General features: G+C 50.0%; 1 protein-coding gene across 2 annotated transcripts; it reads right to left on the bottom strand.

Annotated features, from left to right (window-relative positions):
* Positions 1-890: 890 nt before the first annotated feature.
* LOC102572508 (zinc finger protein RFP-like) lies at positions 891-16,319 on the bottom strand. Of its 2 annotated transcripts, none has more exons than XM_014599933.3 (7): positions 15,822-16,319; positions 6,662-6,757; positions 5,147-5,377; positions 4,073-4,095; positions 3,690-3,805; positions 2,370-2,429; positions 891-2,009 (listed from the first exon to the last, which is right to left on the bottom strand). In XM_014599933.3, exons 1-7 carry the CDS (start codon positions 16,239-16,241, stop codon positions 1,489-1,491), a joined length of 1,467 nt encoding a protein of 488 aa, XP_014455419.1. In that variant the 5' UTR covers positions 16,242-16,319; the 3' UTR covers positions 891-1,488. The 2 variants fall into 2 exon arrangements, with proteins under 2 accessions (XP_014455419.1, XP_059570827.1); XM_059714844.1 differs by lacking the exon at positions 15,822-16,319 and adding an exon at positions 12,411-12,465.
* Between the last annotated feature and the right edge of the window lie 2,665 nt (positions 16,320-18,984).

Here is an 18,984-nt window from a genome sequence, read left to right as displayed (position 1 = left end):
AGCCATGTTGGCTGGCCTTCAGAAGCTTGTCTTCTGTTGTGTCATATTGTGTTTTCCTTGTACTGTCCTTTGAAGGACAAAGCCCTCATGTTCAGCACTGTAGGGTTCAGTTTGCTTGTGGCAGTTTTGCAGCACTGAGGCCTCTATTTTTCTCTGCCATGAGGAGCCAAAGACATTCTTGGTTCCTCTCCCTCCACAGGGCTGGACTGGGTCAAGTCAGAGGCAGAACGAGTATAAGTTCTGCCTACATATACAGAGAGCAATTGTTAAGATCCACCCTGGATATGATTCCAGAGAGTTATAATAATAAATAATGGTTAGTTCAACCCAGGAGTGTCTAGAGTGTTGTTGCTGAGCTCACAACATATCAGGCCCAGAGTCAAGAGCTCTGAGGGAGATTTCTGTGAATGGGGACAAGGTCACAGCAATTGTAATACACCCTCTGAGTGAGAACACTGACTGATCAGGGCTGTGTAAGCTCAGGCTCCTGCTGATAGAGAAATAGGCATGTGTCCTGCTCTGAATGCCCTTAATATCTCTGCTGTCCACCTGCTCTGGAGGAAGGAGGGAGGGGTTGGCTCTGGAAAAGCTTCACCGGTTCATTTGATTTGTAACAGAAGGACTTGACCACACCAAGGTCCCTTCCTCTTTTCTCACTACCGCATAGCTGTGTGTGCAGAGCCTTCCCCAGCTTCAGCACACTGAGTGCAGTGCCACAGTCACAACAGTAGCTGTGGTAGAAGTGGTGTCTGGCCCACAGGGGACATCTTGCCATGTGAGGTTGAGTAATGGAAAGGAACCCACAGCAGGTGTCATGAAAGGAGAAACAAAAGGAGAAATAAGACAGAAGAGCCAACACCACTAAAAGAACAAAGCAAAACGAAAAAAAATTCCCCACACTTTATGTTTATTGAGATATCTTCTGACATAAGAGACCAAGGACCAGTGCAGGGCAGTGCAGTGGAGCTGGTGTTTTCAGAATATCCTAAGGAAGGAAGGTCCCTATGCCCAAGTGTAACTCTGGGATCTTGGAGCCTTCCAGTTCTGGGCAGCGTCCTTTCCCATGGCCTTTTGCTGTACATGGTGCTTTGGCTAAAGTTGATTCAATCAGCTATTAGATAAAAGCGCCAAAAAGCCTCGCTAAAGCACCTGATTTATACAGGTGTTGGGTGAGCCCGATCAAACTAATGCAGTGCCTCTTCTGGGCATGTGCTTTCTTTGCTGTGGGGGGTGTGCTGAGCTGAAAGTAAAGTGCAGGGATTTTTTTTCATATTTGCATACGTAAACATCCCAGCAGCTTCCCACAGGTAGCCCTTGGATAGCCTAAATTGCCTCCCTCCCACATGTTATCCCAGCAGGAACCTCTCAGTACAAAGTAAGCCAATATGTAGTTTTCAGAAAGCCCCAGCTCTGGACTTCTCTGGATTAGAGGGGGATGCCGACTTTAAAGCTGGGAGCATCCCAAGGGCTAGACTTTGGAGGTCTTACTCAATGGCACAGGCTGAGCGCAGCTCCAGTCATCCACACTGAGAACAAGGGCCGGATTTTCTCCCCATTGAATGAAGCTGGCGGAAAGGTGAAGAGTGCAGCCTCGGCATCAGCATCAAGAAATGACACCCATCCTCCTGCACAGTCTAGACACACCCGCACCTTGCTGAGCGTGCAATTCAGGACCACAGGGGTGTAAGTAGGGCTAGTGAGAGCCCGAAGGCGACCCATACAGCACCGCACAGCCCAGATTCCCCTATCAGGGCTAGGAATAATCTCTCCCTTCCTCCTGACAGACTCTCTGGCAACCCCCAGAGCCCAGCTGTGCACCTTTGCTACGTTCACTTCCCAGGTGTGTCTCCCCAAGGTGAATCCCTCAGAACCCAACACATAGTGCGCAGGGTCAAATCTCTCAGGATTGTCAGGCACATTCTGTCTGTTCCTTCCCTGTGTCATACTTCTCCGATCTTCAGACAGAAGGAGGCAGGGATGAGCTGTATCTGGATCCAGAGTCACCTTCACTGGGAGAGAGAATCTCAGCATCAGGGCACAGTTCAGACCAGGGCCATTACTCACACCCACCAGCAGCCCCATTCTGGCTATGTCTGTTCTGGGCCTCAGGAGCTGCCTCTGTCCTGGGCCTGTGAGGCTGAGCAGGAACAGCCCCACAGCTCCTCACTCTGGCACTGGGGAGAGCACCTGCCCCAGAGGAAAAGAAAAACATGGTAGCAAATCCACAAGCAAAGGCAGGAAAATCCTAACCTGCCAGGTTACAGGACAGAGGGTTTTACTGCTGGGCTGGCAGGTTTTTAGTCTTCTTGAGGCTATGGTTTCTCTGGGACCATTCTGTTGGTGTCAGGACAAGCTCGTCCAGCACTTACCTACGTTGTAAGATCCATGCTGTTGCCACCTGGCCTTCTTCTGGCTGGATGGAAGATCGTCTGTAAAGGGAAAGGGTCACAGACATTAGACCTCCTGTGTCTGGTTTGTGATGCCAGGGTGGGACCTGCCTCTGTCCTGAGCCCCAGAGACTGAGCAGAGACACTGGGACAGCTCTTCCCCCAACTGCTGGGGCCTAGGGGTGCCAACTTTGATTGAAGTTAATCAGGGAGATTTTTCCCCCAACATGACATAATATAATATCCTATTAAAATCTCCTGGATTGCTTTCAATAGTCACCGGGAGATCGATGCCAATTCTGGCAGACTCCCAGCCAATCCGGGAGGGTTGGCAGTCCTACTGGGGTCTGTGGCTTCAGAAGCTGCCTCTGCATCTCCCTGCTCCCCTGCAGTGGGGTCTCCTCTCCCAGGACAGGGAAGGAGGAAGTTACAGGTGCAGGCAGAGGAGCGAAGGGAGGAATGTAATGACCATGGACCCAGAGAAGCTCAGTGCCCAGCCCTTCCTGGCTCCTTTCTTTCTGCTTTTTGATGGGAAAGTGGTGGAGTTGAGGGAAGAGCCCTTGGCAAAGGGATAAGATTTACAGGTCCCTGATTCATTGGCTAAGGGACCAGACAATGTCTTTATCGGCTGGGGAACTCCAGGGGTCCCGCTAGTGTCACCTTCCACTCAGTGGCCACTATGGGGTGCAGGATAGTAGCTTAACCTAGGCCACAAACCCCTCCCTGCTTCAACCTGCTCCTGCTCCTCCCATCTCTGCTTCTGCTTCCTCATGAGCACTCCCTGCATCTGCAGCTACTGGGCAGGAGACATCTTGTTGAAGGAATTCCCAGGTTGCCAAGGGACAGATGGTTTCACACTTTCCCTACCTGCCCTTGGGATCAGGCCACCAGGCTCCAAACCTGAAAACCTGCATTTCATTGAATTTAGATTCCTAATTTGGGCATCCAGTCAGGGGGCACAGCGGCTTGGTTCTCAGTGGGGCAGGACTCCACAAGCCTGTGCCTGCAGGTATGGATGATGCTGAGCAGTGCTGGAGCAGCAAGGACCCTGTAGTTCTGGAGGTTGGAGATGCCCTGAGGGCCTGCTGAAGAGTCCAAGTTTATTAAGGATTTGCTGATATTCACTGAGGTCAGTGCAAGGTGGGATGATTCCCACATCCTGCTGCATCAGCCCAGGTGTTCAGTTTCTCTCTCTAAAAAAGGAGTTTTTATTTGGAGCCTGAATCTAACAGCCCAGACCCTGTCTCCTCCTTAGAAACATGAACAGTGCTTTGTTACCCTCCCAAGTCCTTTTCTCAGTACCTTGAAACTGTCCTAAAGTCTCTCTTAGAGCCATTTTTTGAGCAGTAAGCTTCCGGAGTTTCTTGTTCAGCTTAGAGAAAATCTCTCCAGGCATCCTGAGTTGTTTTCTCTCACACCTGAGAAAAACAATGCGGTGTTACTTTATTTTCCTTTTGTATTTCAGCATCATGGTAGAGACATTAGCTAGATGTGGATTGACCTAATGACTGACCCCCACCATATACTTTGCCTCAGGGCAGAGGCACTGCAAATAATGGTAGTGCCAACACCCTTCACAAGTCGCCTCAAACTCTAGGAGCAAGGTTGTGGTGATCTGGGGAGATGTGGCCATAGTACTATTTCCAGGCCCCTTCCCTGCATGGGAGTGAGGAGAAGCCACATACCTGCTCAACATGCTCTTGATGCCCTAGAAGGGACAGAAACAGAGAAGAGAAAAGAAAGGTTAGTATCATATACCACAAACCTGGGACTCTCTTGCTCTGGGGGTTATGCACTCTCCCCTCAAGCTCCAAGTATCACACAGAAGGATCTAGGTAAATGTTTTCAAGACCTGATCTACTGATGCGTCCCAGAATGAAACAAAGTACCATGGTGCACAGGATAGCAACAGCTGCTGCAGCTGCTGTGTTTGCATTCCTCTCCCCTCAAGTAGTAGGGCTGTCAGAGGCTTCGGACAGAGCTTCGGATCTGCGTGTGTTAAGGCACAGCGGGGTGACAGCTGCAAGGATGGTGGCCCCTGCTGTGGCCACAACACCTGCCAGCTGTGGAGGAGATTGGTGCAGCTGCCAGGCGTCGTGGCCTCACAAGGGGCCACCATCCCTGCACCTTAACACACACAGTGTCACCCATGGCACAAGTTTTGCTTGTCCACAGCTTGAGGTGCAGTTCCCCCCAAACCTCTGCACCAATCTTCTTGAAACTTGGCAAACTTTGTGGCCTGAGCAGGGCCCACCACCCAAGCAGTTTTGACCCCCCTGTGGTGTACCACATGGAAGTGACAGGAGTTTTGCTTTCAAGAATTTGGGGTACAGTTCCCCCAAACCCCTGCACCAATCTTCTTGAAATTTGGCAGGTTTCATGCTCTTAGCAGAGGCTACCATCCCTGCAAGTTTCATCCAAGTTGGACAAAAAAACAACAAAATTATAGATATTTCATTGATTCCCCCATTATACCCTATGGCTGGATCTCCAAGGCAGCTTCAAAGCTTCATAGCCACTTTGGCCAGATCGAGGTGGAAACCCAGTCCAGAGCTCTGGACTGGGTCACTGCCATCTGAAGCGGATGGATCCGAAGCCGGATTGGATCGCTGCTAACTTGCACAGGCCTATCAAGTAGGCACCTCGGCTTGCCGTCCAGTTACCCCACCCCCTAAGTTACACTACCGATCCCACCCAAACCAGTGATTCAGGCCTTTCCCTTTTCAGTGCAGGGATGGAAGGGATTCAATGTACCTCACCTGCAGGAAGTCACCTGTCTGCTGCTGGTACTTCTCCTCCAGCTCTTCGATCAAACTATTGAGACAGGATATCTCCTCAGAGAGTTGGGTGATTGTTTCCTTGTGATTTTTGTCAGTTTCCTCTTCCAGGTCTCTGAGCTGGACACGCAGGAGGCGTTCTTTTTCTTGAAAAAATTGGTACAGTTTCTCGTATCCAGCCAAAATCTCCTGCATCTCTATTTCTGCCTTTTCCTGACACAATCAGAAGAAAGATGTGCTGCTACCTGGAACCTGTACTTGGTGGCTTTGTTCCTAGAGTACTCAAAACCACAATATCCAAATGACGGGGAAGGGAAGAACAGGGCTGAAGGCAAGATGAGCTATATGGTGGCATCACAGTTACAGGCAAGGTGGAGTTGCAAAGGTGAGGCAAAGAGGTAAGGTACTTCACTTTTTATGTTCTTATATAAATTTATGCATGGCAATTGAACCGAATGCCTCTGGCATCTATAAACCAATAATGCTGGATGTCAGATGTGGAGATCTCTATACAGCATCCATTTCTGCCATGGCTGGAGACAAAATACTGGGTTAGATGGACAACTGGTCTGACTCAGTATAGCACTTTTTACCTTCTTACTTCCTAGTAATTCTTTCTTGGGTTATTAATTGCACCAGATAATGGAGACGGTGAGAGGCTGAACCAAGTCACAGAACAAGGGTGGCATAAAGCCAGGCATGAGTAGATCCAGAGGGATTGGTTCCCCCCGGTAGGGATGCCATAAACAGCTTAAATGAGTCCTTCCCCAAACCCAATTGTTTTGTTCTTGCATGTTGAGAGTGGAAGGCAGTGGAAGCCAGATGGGCATACTGTGGGGAGGGGAATGGGGGAAAAGGGGTCAGCAGTTACAGCCCTGCCACCCCTGCCCCATGATCAGAGGCCATGAGGGATAGGTGGGACCGTCTGGGAGGGGTAATGAAGGGAAGAGGATACTGGGGGTCATGAGGGGAAGGAAGGGGGCCATGGATACCAAGGTGGGTGTTTTGGGGAGGTGGGGGAAGGCAATGGGATAGGAAGTTGTGGAGCGAGATGGTCTGGACCACTGTGGGGGTGTGAGGGGCAGATGAGGTGTGGGGCTGAGGGGTGTGGTAAGGGCTGTAGAAGTGAAAAGGGATGTGAATGAGGTTGAGAGTAAGAGGGATTGTGGGTGAAGGGGGCCCAGGAGATGTGAGGGGCTTCAGTGAGGTTTGGGGCTCAGAGGGGCAGGGGAGAGCTCAGTGGGGTGTGAGGGAGATGGTGAGGGGTCAGGGGCTGGGGTGTAATGGGGATAATTCTGTGTAGGGTGCAATGGGTTCATAGTGGCAGTGGGTAGAATTTAATGGGGTGTTAAGGAGATGGTGGGATCTGATCCAACTGGGGCACACATGGGACAACAGGAGATAGAGTGAAGCTGGAGGTCTTTGAGGTTCAGGGGCAATGCAAAAAGGAAGAGGGGTACTTGAGTGTCTGGGGGATTCGTGTGCTGGAGCACTGACCTGATAGTCTTTGTATTTCTGGTTTTCACGCTCTTTCTGTTCTTGAAGCTTCTTTCTCTCTTCCTTTAGAATCTCCAGCTGAATGCAAGTTTGTTCCTGAGGGAAGGAAACTCCCTTGGGTGATTTTTCCTTTGCTAAAGGAGAACCTGCAAACTTTTCCACACCCTCAAAATCAACTTTGTTGCCTGGATACAAGTTCAATGATTTTTGGTGGTAGAAGGAATTGGTAAGATTGGTTGGGGCTGCCAACTGTGCTGTGACTCTTTTTGGTTACCCAGGAGTGGAATAGTGTCAGGATGAACAGGAGCCAGCAGCCAGAGGCTCAGACCACAGCTCAGCCTTTTGTGAGGGCTCAGAAAGCTTTGTATTCAAGGGACCAGTTACTGCCTGCACTTGGGAGGAAATGAGTGACAGACACCAGAATGGCCAGCTATCAGCATCTGATGAAGTAAGACACTGCTCACGAAAGCTTATGCTATGCATCTCTGGTTTAGTTGGTCTACAAAGTGCAAATCTATCTTGCCTCCTGTCCAACTATGAGAGTCACATTCCTCTACTGCTGGGGTGTCAAACCCATCTGGCTCTGTGGGTTAGATGAGTGTATGGGCTGTTTCAGAGGCTGTATCAGGTTCCTGGACCTTCCCTTCACCCCTCAAGTAGGATCCAGCACACAGGGCACCCACTGTAGGACCTATGTTCCACAGGGCTTCCAGCCAGGCCCATCCAGCATTCCTGCTGCATGCAGCACCACTTCAGCACCCCACTTCTGTTGGTCTAGGATCCAGCCACAAATGGTGCCCACTCTAGCTAGGCACCAAAGAGGAGACACCCAAAGCAGGGGTTTGGCTGGGCACAGAGAGGCAGGTGGCTTAGAGTAGTAGCGTCCCCTACTGTCCTGCCACAGTCCAGTCCAGAGCATGGTGCCTGGGGTTGTAGCAGAAAGTCCCTTTTCCTCTTGCCTGCAGTTGCTTTCCCCTCCTTGGATATGTTTTTCCTCTTCTACCTTTTCTTCCTTCCTCTTTCTTTCACTTTAAGATAAGGAATTGTGTTTTGAAATTTGTATGTGTGCATTTTGTATCTCCCCTTGTATTTTGGTATTTTTATCTATTTGTGTGCCATGGCATTACTTTTGTAGCTTATATTTTATACCCCTCATCTTTCAACTTTCAACTAAATGTGTTTAGTTTCATAAGTAAGTTATACATTGTAACAATGTTAACAAGGGCAGGAATCAAACTGCCCTTCCCTGCATCAGGCTGGCCCCTGAAAGAGCGAGTGAATCAGTCAGTGAATGTGTAACACAGTAGCAGGCAGCAATTAACACCTAAGGAAACTGCAGATCAACCAACGGAAGAACTCAATAGAAGACAATGTAGCAACTGAGCCATCTCTAAACGTCACTGATCAAGGGCTAGAAGCCCTGGCCTGAGTTATTCAGCCCAAAAGTTAGTCCCCGGCATTGATTATCTCCAAATCGACCACTCCCAGAGCCCTATTCAAAATTCATCAACGGACTCCCAAACCTGCACATACATGCGGATGACCCCTGGGGCTGACAGATGCCATCCAGTAGCCACCGAGGGGGGAAGTCCCACGAGGGTCAACAACCCCTGGATTGGGCAAACCTGAAAACTGGGGAGTCACCAAAGTCTGCCAAGGACAGATAAAAAGCAGTGAAAAGTGACCCTCAGTGGTGCCCTCTTGATCTCCAAATTGACCAGCACCTGACCGGTCCAGCCAGAAGGACCAGCCGGTGACCCCTTTCTGGAAGATGATACCACGCTGAAAGAAGCCTCGACAACAGACTCCAGCACCTGTGGGATAGGTATACCCGAGTCTTGTAGCTTGCTACTGTGCGTGTGCATGTGCGTGTGCATGGGGACCAGCCCCAAGGTTTATGAGTCAACTTCATTACAGTGTTTCAATCCGCCTAATAAACCAGAATTTTAAGGATCCCGAGTTGGACATTTGTAGCCAACAGGGTGACTCAGAGGAAGGTGTAGCACAGTAGCTGGGTGTTGGGGGCATATCTTTGACATCCCTACTTTACTGCATGTCCAGGTCCAGATGACTATGTATTGCAGGAAGATTAGACATCAGAGGGCAGCACTACCTTCTATAGATCTGGCATCCCACATGTACCATTAGGGACAGCCAGTGTTTGCCCATGAAGCAGGTGGCTGATGATGCAATTAGCTGGTCCCTGAGTGATGCTTTACAAGACTTTACCCTGTCCATCTAGCATCTGACTGGAACTGGGGATGAATCAGTGACTATATCTGAACTGCTCTGACAGCCAGCTCTGAAGTACAGATGAGCCTGGGAAATATTAAGAAAAAGCCATGGCAAAGCCAATTCCATGCTGGGTTATGGATGGCCAGGTCTAGCAGTCATCCAAGCTCCAAAAACGTAACCAGGATCTGAGGGCAGTGTGTGGAGTCCAAATGTAGTGGAGCCAGAAAGCCAGAAGACTGAAAATCCATCCAGGGAACAGAGTCAGAAATCCAGAGGGTCAGACAAAGCACTGGGTCAGGAGGCCAGTTGCATCAGATATCCTGGAGATTAAACCAAGATGGGTTAAGGAGCCAAAGGTTCAGGCAAGACTCAGGGTCCATAGGCAAGCTGGGGCAGGTAGCCATAGAATCCAGCAGAGGCACCAACCAAGGCTGAGACAACTTGGGTACAAGATTGAGCCTTGCTGTCCAGACACTTCACGTATGTCAGGGGTTTTTATAGGAAGTGGTAAAGGGCCAGCTGACCCTGGCTTGCCACTCTGGTTGCAGAGTGGGTGGGTGTCTAGGCCCAGATACTGGGCTCTGACCACCTATCTCCACCCCAATGCTCAGCTGAGGACATGGTAGACTAGCATATGTAGCTGTACCAGGAAGGCTGAAGCCCCAGGTTCAAGACCAAAGTCTGGCAATTGTAAGGTAGAGATACCCATGAGGTTTTGCTGTTTAACACACTCTGGGTATGTCTACATGGGATGTTTACTGCAGAGTTGACTAATTAGATCTGTAGTAAATGTTATGCGTCTACACAAGTGCACCCCACTTAGGCTAAAGTAAATTAATTAAATCTACAGCAGCGTAGTACTTGTAAATACAAGTACTATCCAGCTGCAGAGTTTTTTACTCCACAGCAGCACACATGTGGATGCTGCCCTGACTGGCTGGGACACAAGGGTGCCCCAGTGTGGAGGGCTGTCTGCTAGCTAGCTCCATGCTGAAGCACCCTTGTGCCCCAGCCAGCCCCTCTGCAGCACACTGAGCCAGGGGAAGCAGCCCCAAGCTGGTAGGCTGATACCAGGGATCCTGTGTCAGCTGGGGCTGCTCCAACCCAGCTCAACATTCTGTTCAAATGAAGTGCCGAGGAGCAATAAGCAATGAGACAATATACTTTGGAGTTTATTGCTTGACATTAATTGCACATGTAGATGCACCCTCTGTATTCTAACCTATTCCCTTCCCATATGAGCAGCCATGGGGTCAGGCATGGAGTGCTTGTTGAATTATTTTTGGAGGGTTCCAAATTGAGAACCTTGGGAGTTTTTGCCCTGTACTGAAAAAGCAGGAGTCATGAGACCTTACACAGGATTTTTACTTCCAATGCCGTTTCAGAACAGCAGGTGTCAAGAAGCAAAACATGGAAAAGCAGAGTCTCCACAGGTCTGAAAACAAATGATTTTTCTTCTCATCTTCCCCATTTTCATTTGCCTGGTCTATTCTGGAATCACAAACCAAAACATTTCTTCTTTTCTGGAGGCCTGGAGGGTAGGACAATACTGGAATTCAAGTGTAGAAATAACAGGGCATGTCTACACATGCATTAACATGCTTTAGTTAATGTTCATTAGATCTAGTATCTCCAGGCATTTTTACATATTACAGCAGCTCCAGGAGGACAGATGGAGGCCAGGGGCCTGGTGCCAGACAGGGGTGCAGACAGGGGCCAGGGGTCCGGTGCCCAATGCCTGAAAGGGTAAGACAAGAGCTGGTGCCTCAAAGACAGATTCCAATACAGTGGGCCCAGGTTGGAAGACCCAATTAGAGGAAAGGGGCAGAGGTCAAGGAGGCCAAAGTCCCAACAGGCGATAACTGATGGTGCAGTAACACCTGCAAGGCTTAGGGCATGGTGTAGGGGAGGATGGAGCCACTCAATTAGCCCTTAAGACTATAGGTGCCCTGCAGGGACATAGTCTGGCCAGAAGGACCCACCGAGCCTGAGGGTATAGTTAAGACCAGTGGGCTGCAGGGGAACCCTGGTGGTGATTTAGCTGAACTGGGGCTCACACTAAGGCTCATGGGCAGCCTCCCTTTCAATCACATAATTACATCAGAGCATAGTGAGCAACACAGAAGGGAGGGCACCCTTCTGAGACAGGGCAGGACACAGTTGCGGAGCCACCAGGGAACATCACGGCTGCCTCTGGGACCCCAGCATGCTACAGCCACCAACCCTGAAACACGCCCCCATGCTTAGGTGGTTCTTGAGGTAGCTGAGAGGTGTCATTCGCTCAACCAACCTTCATTCCTGAGCTCTATGCTGCAATGTGGCCTGAATGATTTTTTCCTTGTCAAACATGGTAGCCAAAGTCACCAGCTGCTTCCCCCACCAAAAATACCCCACTCACATTGCCCCCTTCCCCAACACCTCAAAACAGGGGAACAATCATAATATAAATGTAACCCTTCTACCAGACTGAGAACAAGGGTCAGGTTCAGATTTAGAGGTGTAAGAAAAAAAAAAAAAAAAAAAAAAACAGTAAAAATATTTGGTGTCAGTAAAATGTTTGCAGATGGTCAGTAAAAAAACCCCAACAACTTTAAATTAGGAACTCTGCTTGACTGCAGTAGCAATTTTTATGCCATGCCCCCTGTGACAGGTATCCACTCTGGGCCGACCTTAATGTGGCCCGCACACCTGTTCCTGGGGAAGCCACCTGCCTGCTCGCCTGCTATGCCTTGTTGATAATTGATTAATAGGTGTTAATTAGCAGGAGGCTGCCCTTGTACTGCCCTGCTGCCAGGGGGTGCTATCTGCGGCTCCGTTTCCTCCCCTACACCGTAGTCCACACCTCACTGATGGAACAGCCGTTGTCTCAGTTCTATCACTATTTGGCCCCTTCCTGTTTTCTCTGGGCCTTCCTTCCTTTGACGCATGCTCCCTCCCGTGCTAGGGCTCTCCCCGGCCCTCTCTCACTCTGTTCCCTCTTCTCCAGGGCCTTATTCACAATGCTACCCCCTCTCCAGGGCCTTCTCAATGATGCAGCGCCCTCTCTGGGCTCATCACGCCCACACTGGGCTTCCCAATAATGCCGCCCTCTCCTGGGCTGTCCGTGCCCACACTGAGGCTCCTCAGTAGGCTGCCCCTTATCTGGGGCTCACCGTGCCCAACTTGGGCTTCCCAATAATGCTGCCCCCTCTCTGGGGCTCACCACGCCTGCACTGGGGCTTCTCAATAGTGCCCCCTCTCTGGGGCTCACCCCGCCTGCACTGGGGCTTCTCAACCACCCCTCTCTGGGGCTGGGGTCTATGCACCCCATACACCATTCCCTTACAGGCACTGGGGTCCCCATGCTACTGTGGGTCCCCTATGAGGCCTCCTCCAACCCCTAATAGCCTCACCCAAACCACCGGTTTAACAACAAAATGAAACAGAAACTCGAGCCCCTTGGCTATAAACTAAACATAAGCCGCCTGGCTATAACAACATTGCTCAAGCCTCTTAGAGCTGCCATAAGCTGTACCTGCGGTCCAGCTTCTTCCCACATTCTGGCTTAGGGAGCTCCTGCCTCTCTGGCTACTGGCAGGGAACTGCCTCTGGCCTCCTGTCTGTGCTTTATATAGGAACCAGGCCCTGCCCCTTCTGGTCAGCTGACTTCCCTGGTTGCCCCGGCAACCCACAGCTGGGCTCCTTATTTCCTGCTTGGGCTCTTTCCCCGGCAGTTTCCCCTCTCTAGGAGTAGAGCACCTCAGTGCTCTGTGAAACCCCTCAACCCCCTAGGGGTCCCCTAATCACCCACAAAACTCAATACCCACTGATTACACCCCACACCAGGCTGCCTTCACATTTCACCTTCCAGCTTTTCTCCCACCAGCCCTGCTCCTCCCATCCTGGCACAGACCCCCAGTGAAGGGCTACTCTCTTAGATGAGCAGTGTTACAGGCAAAGGGGATGTAGCATCAGCAGCATCAGCAGCAGCTAGAACACATGGCTTGGGAGTGGGTGCAGGGAGCTATGGAAGGTGCCATGAGCCACAACATCCTGAGAAGAAGGCCTTTCAGGGTGCTTCACTCCAGTTCAGATACAAGATGGCACCACTGTGCTCCATCTGTGCCTCAGCACTGCCTCCAGTGACCACAGAGCTTGGTTGCTCTCTGTTTCTATGTACAGTACAAATTTCTTTTACCCACTGAGTTTTTAGGCTTGATTTTTATGGAGTATCCATAAAACCCTGAGCCTGGGATTGGCATGGAAGGAAACGAAGCAAGAACTAATGTTGTACACACCACTGAACATGGCAGACAATGAAGAGATAATGAAGGTATGGCTTTGGGATAAATCACAGAGAAGTGAGAGGAACACATTTATCTGAAGGGCCCAATAATTAGAGCAGCTGATGAAGCCGCTTGATGAGAACGGTGACCCCAAGAAAAAAAATGAGACTGTAGAAAGATACTGCTTTGGATCCAGAACAAGGAAAAGATTGTTATGTTATAGGCCACATGTGATTTTGGGAAAATAACAGATTCCCTTATTAGAGACAGAATTATTTGTGACATATCTGATCCTAAACTAAGGAAGAGATTGTTGGGAGATGCTGATCTGACTGTGGAGAAATGCCTCCCAGTATCAAGAGTAGCTGAATTATTTAAGGAAAAAAATCAAAACACTAGCTAGTACAGAACAAGTACACAACATAAAGTTAAAGTCACAAAGGGTGTGTCTACATGTCGTCGTATGGTGATGTTGTTACTGCACTGTATTTTAGTACTTCCTTTTGACTATCACTGTAGCAGTGCACTATAAGCAGGGAGTGTGTTGCAATAGCCACATAGCCAGCTATCACATGTAGACCCACATGATCACTATGTCACCATAGCATGCCATACGGTGACATAGCACACTGCTACCTCACTGCAGGCAACAAGTAGCATTAGACCTGTGCGAAGTGGCAAGTATTTGCTTTGGATTCAGTCTATTCGGGGAGCAGTGATTCGATTCGGTGATTCAAATCACTGTCCTGAATCGATTCAGCCGAATCTGGTTTGGAGATTCGACTGCTGTTGCTGAATCTCTGAATCTCCGAATCACCCAGGCCCATCCCCTGCCTGCTCTCCCAGCTCCAGCAGTGGCTACCCGGCCCACCCCAGCTCCTGGCTCTTTGAAAAAAAAAAAGCCCCAATTCACTGGGTGCTGCTGGGCAGAGGGCAATCCCTGCTGCCCCTCACTGCCCCACGCTGCATGGGGGGCTCTGCATGATCCCTGTGACACCCCCCTCACTCTCCCAGCCCCCCCTATGGCTGCCCCACCCACCCCAGCTCCCAGCCCTTTAAGGAAAAAAAAAACCCCAAACCCCTGGACTTACCAGTTCCTGCCTGGTGGGGGATGATCCCTGCTGCCCCCCACTGCCCCGCACCACATGGGGGCTCTTCTACAAGCCCCCCCCCTCCCTCCGACACCCAAGGCCACTGCAGGAGCTGGTGAGTTTGGGGTTTTTTCTTTGTTTTTTTCTTAAAGGGCCCAAGCTGGGGTGGGCGGGGCAGCCATGGTGGGGCTGGGGTTTCATACAGAGCCCCCACTCAGTGTGAGACAGTGGTGGGGATCGCCCCCCCACCCAGCAGCACCCAGTGAGTAGGGGCTTTTTTTTAAAGCGCCGGGAGCTGGGGAAGGCAGATCAGCCATGGGGGGGCAAGGCTGGGGGAGTGGGTGAGGGTCAAGAGGTGCTGGGGGAGCAGGCAAGGGATGGGGCCTGGCATGTGTCACCCCATGGTCCTCTCTCCTCCTCGCCACCCCCTATTTACCAGCTCTAAGTCCGGCTCCAGCTCCCTGCTGCAGCAAGTGGGGACTGCCCGAATCATCAAAGCTTTTCGAATCTTTTCTGAAGGTTTGGAGAGCTTTTAATTGATTCAGACATTTTTATTGTTCCCCTGATTCGATTCAGATTTGGGGAGTTGGCCACCGAATCAGGCCGAATCTCCTCCAAATTGAATCACCACCCGAAGCTTTGCAGAGCCCTAGTAGACATGCCCAAAGAGACAAACAAAGATAAGCTAGCTGAGAATGCAGTCCCCAGGGTCAAGTGTTCTTTCATGTAGCAACATGAAAGACAGAAAGAGAAACACACAGCTTGGCCATGTCCCCATGATTGGGAACATGTGGTTTGTGGCACCTCAAACTCTTTTGTGGCACAGCAAAATGCACGTGGTGGTTGTGAATCCTTTTGCTGGGAAATCCCAGTATATAAAAAAAATACAGAGAAAAAAACAAGGCCTCACATGTGCACCACCAGAAACTGGAGCCTGGGGTTTGAGAAACAGAACCATTTTGCGCTCCAGTGCTGCAACAGTCCCAGGAGAAATAAAACAAGTCATTTGAAAAAAGAAAGACACTCGTAATTTTTTTCATGAATGCAACATGTATATGCAAGCTCTTTTAAGCATTCCGAGAATGAAAGTACGCTGGGTGTTTTCCATTTCATTAAAATTATTCATTTAGCCATTTTGTCATGGGTGCAGACAATGGCAATAAATCCATAATGCCCAATATGCATAAATCTGGTGATGGTCCTATGTTAATTTTAAGTATCTTAAAAAGTGCTGCACACATGCTAAGCCAAAAACTGCCTTCACCCATTGCCCGCACCACATCACAGCATACCAGAAACTTCAAGGGCTTCAGCACTCAGGACATGTTCTCTTTAGATCACAGCAAGCATTAATGTGCAACTGATCAGAAAACTCTAACACAGTAATGCTTACTACCATCTAAATACAACATGGTCTGGTCTAAGCGTAATGTGCTACAAAGCCCTCTGAGTGCAGTAATACAGTTACAGCAGTAGCTGTGAGGTAAAAATATCCAGCACCAAAAATGAGCTTTAACCAAACCCAGGCACAAAGTCTGACCCAGGCCAACACCCCCAATACCCTCATACCTTGTACTGCTTGGAAGCCTCCTGCATAGGAGCCACATTGTGAGCTCGATGGAGCCGGGACTCTCGGCAGATCAAGCATATGAGCTTTTGGTCCGTTTCACAGAAGAGCTTCAGAGCCTCACCGTGCTCATTACACATCACCTTCCCTCTGGCTTCCCCAGCTGACTGCACGCTCAGACTCTTGACAATTTCTACAAAATGTGCCAGCTTCTTGTTTGGACCAACGATCATTTGGGGAAAGGTCTGTCTGCATTGAGGGCAAGTCCCATCTGTCTCAGCCCCTTCCAAGTACTGGGTGATGCAGGTTTGGCAGAAGTTGTGCCCACAGCCCAAGATCATCACTGGATCCTTGAAGAACTCCAGGCAGATGGGGCAGGTCACTTCATTCTCAAGGTTTCCTACAGGAATTGCTGTAGCCATAGCTTGGATGGCAGAGCAGAGCAGAGCAAGAGCAGTTGTCTGAGCTAGAAATTTGCCTGAGCTAGAAATTTGTTTGACTTCCTGAGTGTCGGCTGCGTTTCGTTTCCAAGAATGACTCAAATTGTTGCTGACCTACCAGGTGTCTCTGAGTAAAGTTAAAACCGAAAATTGTTCATCTTCTGTAAGGAGGAAGTAGGAACAACACCAATGAAAAGTTTTTTAATCAATGGCTTGAAGGTGCAGCAAAATAGGTTTAAATTAGATATCAGGAAAGCCTTGCTGCTAGAATGTGGAGGCAGTGGAACAGACTGCCTAGGGAAGCTGCACAATCTCCTCCATTGGAGGTTTTCAGGAAGAGACTGGAGAAGCACTGGACGACCTAGGAGTAGCTATGTGTGGAGCGCTTGGTAGAAAGCAGCCGATGGATTGTTGGGAGATAATGAGAAGAGCTCTTCCACTGAAAACAGGCATATATTGGGGGACCGTGCTCCGTAGCAAGAGAACGAAGTGGAGTTTCACACTTAGTTATGCTTACTTATGAAAGAAGATTCAAGGAGCTGGGATAAGTTTATGGAGGAGATACAGAAAGGGGATTTATGATTGTCCAGTAAGAGGGTGCTGTTTATGAAGTTATGGTTGCTACTCTCAGGTAGCAGAGCAGAATGGAGGTGTTGGTTTTTCCCAAGCTTCTGGGCTTTGCTGGTTGCCACATGAGGCCAGAAAGTGTTTTGCCTTCCTGTTGATAGAGGTAACTGTATTTTGGTTTTTGTTTTGAGTTTTTTGCACTTTCCTCAGAAGCACTGGTTGTTGGCTATTGCCAAGGTTCGGGATTTTGACTGGGGTGTGCAAATACCCCTGCTAAGACTGAAACCAGTCTTGCCCCTATTGTCCAGGTCAGACCAGTTTCCACATTTGGGCTCAAGAAGGAATCTTATCCTGCAGTCAGACTGGTAAGTACTATAGCATTTTTTGCCTTCCTCTATAGCAGGGGGCCGTCTAAATGTTGACCTGTGTTTCACATACTGCCCCCAAGGGATTAAGTTGTAGCCTCCTGGATACCACCCAGCCCCTGCTCCGCCAATTGCTTAAGCTGCAATACCAGCCAGACTCTGGGCTGCCCCTCTTTCCTCAGGATGCTTGCTGCTAACTGCCCCATCGGCAGATCAGGGCAAGGGGCTGGGACCTGCTCCTCCCCTGTAGCTCTTTCCAACATTTATGCCATGATTGCCCAATTGGGGCATGGGGCTAGAACGTGCTCCTGACCAGGACAGTTCCTGGCCAGCCTCAGGCTGTATAGGGAAGTGTGCACATGCAGCCTGGAGCTGGCTGGGGACTGCCCAAAATGGAACAGTCCCTAGCCACTTCCAGGCTGCACATTCAGACTCCCCCAAGCAGCCTGAGGCTGGTAGGGAACTGTCCAGGTCAGGGGCAGGTCCCAGCCAGCTCCAGGCTGAGCAGGGAACTCTCTCTGTACACACAGTTCCCAGCCCCCGCTCCATGATCATGATTGGGTAGTGGGGACTGGGACAATTGTGTAGCTGGGGCTGGCAACGAGCTCCCAGCCCCCACTCTGGGATTGTGAATGGGAAGCGGGGGCTTGGAGCTCCCTGTTGCCAGGGCAGGGGGGAATTGTTCCCACCTGGGCTACAGTAGCAGAGCCTGTCCTGGCAGCAGGCAGCTCCAGGGGACAGGGAGCAATCTCCCACCCCCTGCTGCCTGGCTGACTGGGGGCAAGTTTGCTGGTAGCACATGTAGACAGTGACCTTTACGACACAATAAAGTGTCTCGTGTAGACATGCCCTGTGATACAGAAGGCCCCATCATGCCACTCCAGCAAGGGGAAAGTTCTGCAAAGGGAAAGTCAGTGGATTTCCATCCACCACCACCCTCATAGGTTTCATAGATTTCATAAACATTAGGGCTGGAAGGGACTTTGGAAGATCATTGGGTCCAGCCCCCCGCCTGAAGGGCATGAAGTCAACTAAGGTCAAAGGATCCCAGCAAGATAAGTATCCAGACATTTCTTAAAAGAGTCCAGAGTAGGTACATGCACCACCTCTGGAGGGAAATCTATTCCAGGCCTTGGGGGCTCAGACAGTAAAAATGTTTTTCCTTATGTCCAGCCTAAAACAGTCTTGGAGGAGTTTGTGACTGTTGGACCTTGTCATCTCTTGGGGCGCTCTGGTGAACAGGTGTTCCCCCAGATCCTGATGCACACCCCTGATGTACTTATAGGCTGCCACCAGGTCACCCCTGAGCCTGCACTTTTCCAGGCTGAAGAGTCCCATGGCTCTCAGTCTTTCATCATAAGGCTTATTCTCTTGCCCTCTGATCATGCACGTGGCTCTCCTCTGAACTCTCTCAAGCTTTTCCACATCCTTCTTGAATTGTGGAATTCATAGATGATTCATAGATTCATAGATGCTAGGGTCGGAAGGGACCTCAATAGATCATCGAGTCCGACCCCCTGCATAGGCAGGAAAGAGTGCTGGGTTCAGATGACCCCAGCTAGATGCTTATCTAACCTTCTCTTGAAGACCTCCAGGGTAGGGGAGAGCACCACCTCCCTTGGGAGCCCGTTCCAGACCTTGGCCACTCGAACTTGAAGAAGTTCTTCCTAATGTCCAGTCTAAATCTGCTCTCTGCTAGCTTGTGGCCATTATTTCTTGTAACCCCCGGGGGCGCCTTGGTGAATAAAACCTCACCAATTCCCTTCTGTGCCCCTGTGATGAACTTATAGGCA

Source organism: Alligator mississippiensis, chromosome 11 (genome assembly GCF_030867095.1).
Source record: "Alligator mississippiensis isolate rAllMis1 chromosome 11, rAllMis1, whole genome shotgun sequence".
In the NCBI taxonomy this organism is placed as follows: domain Eukaryota; kingdom Metazoa; phylum Chordata; order Crocodylia; family Alligatoridae; genus Alligator; species Alligator mississippiensis.
Note: the sequence above shows the minus strand (reverse complement) of the source record. Positions and strands in the feature narration are given on the sequence as shown.

What these genes read in the sequence shown, in the direction of transcription:
- LOC102572508 (XM_014599933.3), bottom strand. Translation starts at nt 16,241, where the DNA reads ATGGCTACAGCAATTCCTGTAGGAAACCTTGAGAATGAAGTGACCTGC. An exon ending in ATCAAGAGCATGTTGAGCAG is followed by an intron (nt 3,806 to 4,072) that starts GTATGTGGCTTC and finishes TGTTTTTCTCAG; the next exon opens with GTGTGAGAGAAAACAACTCA. An exon ending in GCATGGATCTTACAACGTAG is followed by an intron (nt 2,010 to 2,369) that starts GTAAGTGCTGGA and finishes TCTCTCTCCCAG; the next exon opens with TGAAGGTGACTCTGGATCCA.